The following is a 10,475-nucleotide window of genomic DNA, read 5'->3' on the forward strand; positions in this document are numbered from 1 at the left end:
CACTTAAACCATTTTTATATATGGATACATTTTATACTAATAACTAATAATTTATAAGAATTGCCGTATGTTAAAATTTCCTTTATAAAAGCAAAATTATTATTACAATAATATTATTTTTAATTATTAAATGGGATTGAAATACACCTCAATTCAATTTGGTTAAAAATTAGACTAAATTAAATATAATATATAGGCATTTTAGATGAAACCCAAAGTACATGACACTATTGTTTGCGTTCACCATTAGAAAATCACCGAAAGACGCATATATCCCAAGGAAGTACACAGTGTGGTGTTGAAACAGAATCAGCCGAAGAAGAGGGTGGAAAAATGGGAGAAGAGAGAGAAGATCCACAGAGGCTGAAGCGAATAGCGGCGGATTCATACGACTACGACAACGACTCTCGATGGCCTGATTACTGGAGCAACGTTCTCATCCCTCCCCACATGGCCTCTCGCAACGACGTCGTTTCCCACTTCAAGCGCAAGTTCTACCAGCGCTACGTTGTGCGTTTTTTCTTTCTTTCTACTTTTATTCTTCTTTCTCTCCGAACCCCGTATCTTTGATTCCCTAATTTCCCATAAAGTTTCGATTTTTAAGTTCTTTGGCCAATTGGGTCTTTCTCCTTTCTTCCAATGGGGGTTTTGGGGTTTCTGCAAAATAAAATACTTAGTTTTTTTTAAATTACGTTATCACTGATGAGGGGTGACCATTTATCTGGCTGTTACTGAACTATTTGTAGTTGTGATGGGTGGTTGAAGATCTCATTGACTAGTAATATGACCAAAATAGTTTATATAACTCGGCTGCCCTCATCCATGAGTTAGTTTTTGGAGTTTTAAAACCGAACTGTAATGTGTATGTCTGTGTGGGGCTGGATTGGAAGAATTTGTGTTGTTTTCGTTGACTTAGTAAGTCGGTTGTAATTGTAGGATTTTGAAGTGTGATGGAGATCTCATATTGAATATTATTCCTAATATGGGGAAAATAGTCCATATAAGGGAGGGACAATCCTTTTTGTGAGCTAATTTTGGTGATTAAGTTATATATAAATCCTCATTTTAATGTATATATATGTGTGTTCGTGCCTGCGCACGCTCATGCTGTTGTATCGGTGGAATTTTTGGTATTTTCATTAAGTAAATTGTTGTAACTGTTGGATTTTGAACAGGATTCTGATCTTGTGGTGGAACCAATGTCTCTCGGTGGCAGTTCATCCCAGCCTGCACGTTCATCTACAACCCCATCAGTGACGCCCCCAACAAATAATCAACCTCGTGCAAGAAGTTCTGGTGAATATTAGAATACCTAACAAAGTGATGCTTGTCTTGGTTTTGTATTTCATAGTTCTTTGTTGCATGCCTGCCCGAGTCTTATTGTATGTGTTGGTTTTTGTGCAGCATCAACTGATAGAACATCAGGGACGACATCTGCAACTGCAGGTGCTGCACCTTTGCGCTGGGATCGCCAGACCATTATGTTTTCTGTCAATGCTTGGGTATGCTCTCTTCATCAGTCAAGGCACTAATCCATCTTCTGGTTAACATATGCCCCCACTGCCCCCATTTTTGTATGACTGTTGACCATTGTGATACCACCTTTGACTGTTTGATTTACTTAGTTCTCTTTCTTATGTCTCTGAATAGTTTATGTTGTACTACTTCTAGACTCAAATATAAACAAAAATACCTAATTTTACACTGATTAAATTAGTTCATTTCATTAAATTTTCTTGATTTCATAAAAAGAAGTACATTTCCTAAATTACCCTTAATTATATTATTGGAGATTGACGTGATCCTAAGCATAAGTATTGTGTATTTTTCTTTTTGTTTTTTAGCCTAGCTTGAATATCCCTATTCTTAGTTTATTTCTATGCTTTGTTTGGGGGTTAGGGAAGGGAAGTGTTTGCATAATCCCTTCCCACCACACTCTCTATATAAGGAGAGCTCATGTATTCATTTTAATAACTTTGATTGAATACAAATATGTGTGAATTCTTATCTTGAGTGCGTCATATCTCAAGCGACGAGCCATTCCCTCCTTTGCATATGCTAGAGTAGTGCTTCTTGGTTTATATCTTGTGTGCTGCATTGGTGGTTAATCAAATTTCGTGAAGTAAAGTTTCCTCTTTTGTTTTTTTTTTATCTTGTGAGCTAGGTCATAAGTAATGATTCTTCATACTTATCTGGTTCTTCCTAATTCCTAGTTCTATCTTAATTTTCGTATATTCTTGAATTTTTTTTTCTTGTTTTATGGCATCCGCAAAATTCAAGATCACTTTTCATCCAAGAATCTTTCAAAGATTTGTTCTGCTTCATGGAGCGTTTTTGGGTACTCGCGTGGAGTATCATGAATCTCTTTCGATATGTATGCGTGAACTAGGTACAAATGAGTTAGGATTTTTCGATCCCCTTTTAATTAAATATTTTTTCTATTTATAGGTCTAGATTTCCCAAGTAAAACAAAATGATAAAAAATGATTTCCAAAAAGTTCGGATGATAAACTGCTAGAGGCACAAATCCAGGGAGGTGATCTCCAAAGAACCGACCTGAGGTTATCGGTAAATATTCCCCCAAATCCAACCTAGTGATATCATTCGAGATTGCCGTTTGAGCTCCACTCCATGTCGTGAGTCTCTCATTGAACCCGACTAGGGCTAGGACAACACAAGATCCAACCCAAGCAAGCCTCCCTTGGGTTCTCATCATTTGGTATTAGATCTTAGATTTGACATCTCTAACAAATCCTGATTTTTTGCAACACTGGAAATTTTCCGCAAAGCATCAAATTGGTGGTGTAAGTAGTTTTTGAGTCACATTTTTTTGATCTGTTCCATTCAATGCTACTGTGATGATTTAATTTCAGTTTTTGGTGCAATCAAACGTGATTCAACTTCTGCAAGCTGTTTTGATTGGAGTGAGGAAGCAACATACAAACTTGATGAAATCCAATTCAGTGCAAAGTTGTTGGAGCATTTGTGAAGCAAAGCAAATTGTGCTTTTGTTTGGATTGATTCAATCCAAGTGGTTCAATCAAATCATGATTCATAGATAACTGGTTCACATCATCTATGAAACATTTTCTTATAGTTGAAATGGAAAAGCAAATCCACAAATAGCTACGAGTATTGATCCAAGCAGTGGTGAAATTTGAATTTGGTTCTACGTAGAACTATATTTTAATTACAAAGCACAAGGTGTACAATTGTGGCAAGTAGTGATTCAATTTTTACCTAATTGGTGGAGTTTCTTTGGAGAATCAACTGAAGGCGTTAGCTGCTATTGAATCAAGTGTCATTTTCATTGAATCAATGCAATGTGAATCCTTGAAGGGGTTGAGAATTTAACCTGATTTGTTGTATGGTTCCTTGAAGCTTTGAATTGGATAGGAGAATCAACACCGTGTGTTTGATTCAAAGCAGCTAACTAGCACACCATTTATTTTGTTGTTCAATTCAACGTGAATTTAGTAAGGGATTTTGAATTTGGCATTGGCAATGGAAACTAATTGAAAGGTTTCATCAAACAAATTTAGGTGCCTTCTTTGAATTCACGTGAATAAAGCATAGGGGTGCAGGTTTTATTGATTGAATTTGGAGAATCCATGACGGCCTTTGAATTATAAATTGAAAGCAGATTTTATTTCCTAGCAGCTCACACTAGTGTGATAAAATTGGAGAGTTGGAAATGAGTTTTAGATGTGCAAAATTGACATGATTTAAAATCTTGTGGCAAGTTAGTGCTTGTAAGGATTTAGTAATGGATTTAATCATAAGCAACATGGTTGGTTGAAGAATTATTTTAGTTTGGTGAAACATCATTTGGCGTAATTCAAGAAGGCAAGTGAGAATGGGCGAGTAGAATTATTTTTCTGTGAAGACTTGAGGCAAGTAGCTGATTCAAAAATTGGGACAAGTTTTCTTGAGCAACATTGATGGCCTTCCTCTTCTTGATTGATGTTGTTTCTTGAGTTTTGGATGGAGTAGAATTGACGATTGATGCGGAAGCTTGGAGGAAAGTAAACAATGATCGAGAGTTTGAAGTGGAATAGGTGGAAATGCCTAGTGAAAGGTGAGGCCTATTAACTAAGAAAAAGTCTAGGGAGGCTATTAAGGAGACTACCCTAGAGAGTGAGCTTAAGCAAGTGTTTATGCTGAAAATTGGCAGCATAACACTATTATTCAAAATCTAATTTTACAAGAAGATATCACACTTATTTATAGTGCTAGGGTTAGCCTAAAAGAGAGACAAATTTAGAAAATTCTAATTCAAAATGAAAAACCCTAGATCTAGAAGAGCCAATGACAGTATGCCATGTGGCTATTCACACTCTCCATGCCTTCTCCCACGTGAAGCACATGTTAAATGAATTTTGTGTGCAACTATAGCCCTTGAACGTCTAGCCTCTCCTTTTGGACGTTTTAGGGTTTACATTGGACTTAAGGAAGCCCAAATGGAAACTATATGGTTTATGCCATCATATTCTAACTCTATTCTATAGGCCCAAATACAAGGTCCAACATCCTATGCTACTTGGTCGAAATACATGGACCAATTATTCTATGCTACTAGACCCAATATAGGGCCCATGAAATCCTAAACTACTTTATACAATTATTTAAACTAAAGCTTGGCCTTAAAATGATGTTAACTCGTCTATTCTGAAGTCAGCTAAAACTCAATCTTCTTTTGTTCTTCTGAAGTTTTGATGACTTGGAGGTCTTCTTGGATACTTTGTACTTTCCTTCATCCTAGAATTGTCCTCTTGATTGGACCTATAAAAGATAAACAAAAGCCCACTTAGGTCCATATGTGTTAGTAAACAAGGTAGTCAAAATTGTGATACAAGTTGTAAGATGATATGACTCTACAATGTGTGTCACCGTCTTCGATCACTTGAAAAGTGCGATTTCAATGGATTGCATGGATCGACGTTGCAAATCGCAACTCGCGTGGGAGCGGCAAGTTTCACAATGTTGGTAACCTCCTCTCACGTTCTCGTGGCAACAATTCTATATTGGCACCTCTCGTGGCAATTTTCGCGGCAACGCACCTCCTCTTTTCGCTGTCCTTGTAGTGGCTCCTCCTTTTGCGCGGTGGTTCTCGCGCGCTTCATGACAATGGTCACACAAGCGAAGCTTCTTATAATGTTGCGATGGCGCGACGACACTTCTTACAGCGTTGCGATGACATGACGATTCATCGTACATGTGGCATGGCAACTTTAGGCAATTCTCTCACGGCGACTCTAATTGATAGCTACTTGATTTTAGGGTTTCCAAACGTGGTTCAAGATGAGACAACACATCGGCCCAACTAAATAAAGCCCAAATTGCCACAATTATTTTTTGAAGCCACAATTTGCATGTGATGGTTACTGTTTTGAAACCAAATCAGTGACTTTTGAAACCAAATCACTCACTGGATAGAGCTATGGCAAACCTTTTCTATTTTTAAAATCAATTAGCATGTCATGTAATTGTTTTGAAACCTAATGACTCAGTCTCTTCCAACTTCACCCACGGTAGTCACTATTTAGTTGCTACCCCATAATTAATTTTTTTTGTATATAAGTTTTCATTAAATTTGTAGGATCTTATGATCCTTGTTATGATCTCCCGATTTACTATTCATATTTATCTTTTCAATCCAGAGTAAGATCTCGATTTTGACTACCTTGCTAGTAAATGCTTAAACAAACTTTAGGTCTTCATCCTCCTAATTCTGTGGTTGATTGTGGCTAGACCATTTTCATCAAACATAAAATAATGTGTATTTTTGTTTTTTTTAGCCTAATTTGAATAAGATAGTTATACCTTGTAGTAGTCTATGTTTATGCTTTGTTTCAACATAGGGCTAGGGAGGGAAGTGTTTGAGGGTTGAGGGAAGTGTTTTCTTAATTCCTACTCACCATTGTCTCTATGTAAGGAAAACTTGTGTACTCCTTTTGATAACGTTGATTGAATACTAGCATGTGAGTTCTTTTCTTGAGTGTGTCATAACTGAAGTCCCTCCTTTACTCATCCTATAGTGACATTTCTTAGCTTATCTCTCGTGTGACATTGGTGCTTAATCAAAGTTTGGGAAGTAGAGAATTTTTTCTTAGGATTTCTTATCTAGTGAGCTAGGTCACAAGTCATGATTCTCCATACTTCCTTATCTCATAGGATTGATTGGTTCAAGGTTTTTCCCAATCCCTAGCACTATCTTGATTTTTTTGTATTCCCAAATCATTTCTTTTTTTCTTTTTTATGTTTCCGCAAAATTGTAGATCACTTTCCATCCACAAGTCCTTCAAAGATTTGATTCAAGATCCAGCCAAGAGTTTCTTCCTTGAAGTGAAAATTTCCTTCAACCCAAGCAAGCCTCCCTTGGCTTCCATGTGAGATGGTGCTCAAATTTGATTATAAGGGTGTTTTTGAAGTAACAGTATTAAATAAGATTGAGTTAGTTGGAATATGCTTATATGTAAGTCCACTTAACATGAGCAGCAGTTGTTTTGCTTATATTTGATTATAGAGGAAGTGGTTATATTCTAATGGATTTTTCTTTTTAATAATTATACACAATTGTGAATTAAATTCGAATATACTAATGCTGATCAGAATTACTTTAATCACTATTTCAAATTTTGTTCTTGAGCATTTGTGAAGAAAAGACAGAAGGATATTGAATTAGGAATAGATGCATGGGAGTAGTGAACTTGCCAAGTTATACAATGGCTAACTCTTTATACCCTGAACTGCGTACTTGCGGATCTGAATCAGTTCTGTTGCTGATCCTTTAATTTATATATTTTCTCTAGGTGTTTGTGGTGGGTTTCCTTGCAGCCATTCCACTGGTACCGAAGCATCTTTCTCATAGGGCTTATCGACTTTCTTTTTTGGGCACTACATGCTCTTCTCTGTACTCATTGTATTCACAATATGGAGTAAGTTTTTGCTGTGATGTTACAGTTAACATTATCTTCTGAGTGTTCTGATTCTTCTATCTCTACTATGTTGTGACTTTGTAATCTTGCCATTGCAGAAGCCAAGAGCATGGAATATGCAGGCCTTGCAAGTTTACTTTCAGTCGATAATTGCTTCAAGCGATTTTATATACTTCATCTTCTGCCTTACGTTTGTTACATCTCATCTTTGCCTTAAATGTGTGTATTCCTTTGTCAGTTAATCCCATTTTGCACTTCTTTGCTTCTTCTTGAAGAAATTGATGTTACCATTCCTTTATGCCGCCTTCATGTCCTGCGCTTTATAATCTGCTTTTATTACGCTGCAGTTGCTTTGATACCTATCCTATGTTGGTCACTTGAACATGTTGCCAAGTTCCTTAGACGGAATTTCAGTCGCTCCACGCTGTACAGGTAAATTATCTTTGAAAAGATTTTAGTAGTAACATAGAAAGAAAATAGTGTTCCTAAATGGGACAGCATTGCTCAGTAAGCAAGGAACTGATCCTGTTCTCTATCTTGTATTTTCATTAAATTACTGTCAGAACCTAGAGCTTAAATATTTTGCCTTCTCTAGCGTGCATTGTTTAAATGAACAGTTTGGCCTTTTGCACGAAGAACCTAATTGTTACTCTTTATTGTTGTGAAACCAAGCATGAAATTTCTAATATAATTTCAATGTTATTCTACCAAGCATGGAATTTCTAATATAATTTCAATGTTATTCTGTGATATTTCTCTTGAACTGTCTTCATCATTTTTCTAGAATTAGATTTGATCTATGAAAGGCCTAAACGAGTACTTTCTTTATACCACTGTCTGAATAATTATCTTAACATCTGTATGCATAATTGTTTATTCTGTGATATTTCTCTTGAACTGTCTTCATCATTTTTCTAGAATTAGATTTGATCTATGAAAGGCCTAAACGAGTACTTTCTTTATACCACTGTCTGAATAATTATCTTAACATCTGTATGCATAATTGTTTATTGTTGATTTGCCCAAATTCCCCCGAGTCCAACACCATATAATGAATTGCTGAATTCTCACTTAAGGACTATTTTTTAATGTACTTTGACATCTAAGATATATTTTTCTCTCCCTATTTGGTTAAATAGGAAGTATTTGGAAGAGGCTTGTGTTTGGGTGGAGTCAAACAACTCTACCCTCCATATACTGACATCGCATGCTGAGATTGGACTTGGATTCCTGTTGATCATTTCATTGTTCTCGTCAGTTTCTGAAGCTTTTTCTTTCTTCCCCCAAATATTTCTGTGGCACATATTCCTTATATTATTTGACTCACTCCACTGTATTTCTTACCCACACATGCAGGTGGCAGCGGAACATAATACAAGCATTCATGTACTGGCAGGTTTGTTTTCTGTCACAGCACTGGTTCAGAATAAATGGAAAAATTGTTAAATATATTTAAGACAACACTCAAGACTCCAGCACAAATGCACAATCTCCTTTCCAATCCAAATTTGAATTACCTCACCTATTAAGTCCTGCCACACACTGTCTTAATTAATTATTTAATTAATTCTTCACCGGATCACTGTTATTAATAACTCCATGTTGCTATAATATTCTGTTACAACTTTTCCTCTTCTCGCTGTAAACTTCCGGGGCTTTCTGAAACATTGCTAGCTACACATATGGTCTTAAACATTTTTGGGGAAAATGTTAGTTTGAGCCAATGTTTTAAATCCTGGATAGTAGCTTGTAATGGAATGGAAGACTCCGTAACCCTGCAACCGCCATAGCATAACCTTTATTTTTATTTTCTTGTGTATGCTGTGCATATTAATTCTAAGAAGTGACTAAATTTTACTCCAAATTATTAACATTCATACATAACTAACAATTTAAAGTAATAGCTGTCATAAATGAAATATACAAGTACATTCCAAAAAAAATAAAATCAAATACAAGTTTGCTAAATAGGAATTATCAATCATCATCTTCTAAATCCAAGTCTTGCCAATCATTTTATCTATTTTCAATCTTAGAAATTAAAACCCTGAAAATAGCACTCCATAAAAGCCCTAATGTCTCTATTCAATGGTGTTTTTTGGAATCATGTCATAGCTCTTTTATACTGGCTGCTATTCAGCCCACCATGTAGTCCACTACAGCTGCTACCCTAAATTGCACTGCCACCAGCCTTTAGCCGGTAGGGCCCCCTCTATATCAAGGAAGGGAACTGTGTATAACCAAACACTGTTTAATGTGTTAATGATCTCAGTCAAAGGATATCTGTGATCTGATTAATGCCTAATTTACTAAAAGATAAACATAAGTTGCACAGTTAGCATTCTTTCGTCAACAGAAAAGGATTGAAAAAAGAAGAAATGGGGTTGTGGTACTTTTGAATCAATCCTCTTCTTTCTCCTGTTTTTTGTAACAATTATTGTATTGAAAGAAATCTGCAACAAGCAAATGAATGAAATAAAATGTTATTGCTGGCATGTATTAATTCTCATGTTTTTCCTTTCCTTCCGCAGCTTTTGAAACTCATGTATCATGTTCCTGTAACGGCCCCTTACCATCAGAGTGTTTGGGCTCAAATTGGGAGAACGGTAAATCCTGTCATTCAACGCCACCTGCCATTCTTGAGGACTCCTGTAACTGCAATTCAAAGATGGTGGCTAAGGTAGAAAGCTTGGCTGAAATGGTTTCATATGAAGACCAAGTAAACATTTTTTGTTCCTTTTTCTTAAAATACAGTTTGATTTCACATCAAGTGACCTGTTGGTCATATTACAAAGGACTGAAGTAGATTGAGATTGAGTTGAATAATTCATCTAATCCTGAATGTTAGCTTGATTGAGCAGTGTGTTTATTTACATTTTAGCATTTATGCCAATGTTTTAAATTCCAAATAGCGGTGTGCAGAAAATTAATGACACCCATAAACTAACAAAAGTCATAATTTAAGTGTAATAAATTGAAGTGTTCATTTTTACTATTCTTACAACTATAGATTTAAGTTTTCGAAATTAAAATTTTAAAATAGACTCTAAAGGAATCGCCTAGTGTCTGTGCAGAGGCATTTTTTGGAATCCACACAGCTATTTGGTCTGCAATGGCCCCAAAAACCTTACGAAGAAAATATATTTTTTCTGAATCAAGTTAGGATTTTTACTGATGAACTTTCTCATAAGAATTTTTAGTAGAGAAAATATGAACAAAAAGTGAAATGAATATTTTATTAAGTTCATATTAGTATAATCTATAAATTAAAGAAATTATGAGTTATTATAAGTTTATTTATGCATTAACTATAGGGAGAAGTTTATTTCATTTTAGGATGGAGATATTGGATAAACAGTTTACGACGTTGTCTTTCAATCTTCTTTGCCGGAAAAAAGATTATTTTAGATCTCCTTAAAGGAGACTTGGTAGAATTGAAAAAAGAAATTGCGACAATTAGGATAGATATTTTGCGTACTATTTAAAGGTGATCTTTCACGGGTTTTGTAATTATTTGGTATTGGTTTTTTGTTTTGT

At 35.6% G+C, this 10,475-nt stretch overlaps 1 protein-coding gene across 1 annotated transcript; it reads left to right on the forward strand.

The window, feature by feature from the left end:
* Positions 1-217: 217 nt before the first annotated feature.
* LOC137837288 (uncharacterized) lies at positions 218-9,795 on the forward strand. The gene is made up of 9 exons (XM_068646249.1): positions 218-510; positions 1,176-1,296; positions 1,405-1,502; positions 6,813-6,938; positions 7,037-7,157; positions 7,286-7,370; positions 8,078-8,191; positions 8,295-8,334; positions 9,470-9,795. Exons 1-9 carry the CDS (start codon positions 334-336, stop codon positions 9,620-9,622), a joined length of 1,035 nt encoding a protein of 344 aa, XP_068502350.1. The 5' UTR covers positions 218-333; the 3' UTR covers positions 9,623-9,795.
* Positions 9,796-10,475: the final 680 nt, after the last annotated feature.

The sequence above is a fragment of the Phaseolus vulgaris genome, chromosome 4 (assembly GCF_000499845.2).
Source record: "Phaseolus vulgaris cultivar G19833 chromosome 4, P. vulgaris v2.0, whole genome shotgun sequence".
Classification (NCBI taxonomy): Eukaryota; Viridiplantae; Streptophyta; class Magnoliopsida; order Fabales; family Fabaceae; genus Phaseolus; species Phaseolus vulgaris.

Bases quoted from the DNA above. Each gene is read 5' to 3' on its own strand.
- LOC137837288 (XM_068646249.1), top strand. From the start codon at position 334: ATGGGAGAAGAGAGAGAAGATCCACAGAGGCTGAAGCGAATAGCGGCG. The intron at 1,503-6,812 runs GTATGCTCTCTT...TATTTTCTCTAG, and splicing joins TGTTTTCTGTCAATGCTTGG to GTGTTTGTGGTGGGTTTCCT. The intron at 8,192-8,294 runs GTCAGTTTCTGA...CCACACATGCAG, and splicing joins TTGATCATTTCATTGTTCTC to GTGGCAGCGGAACATAATAC.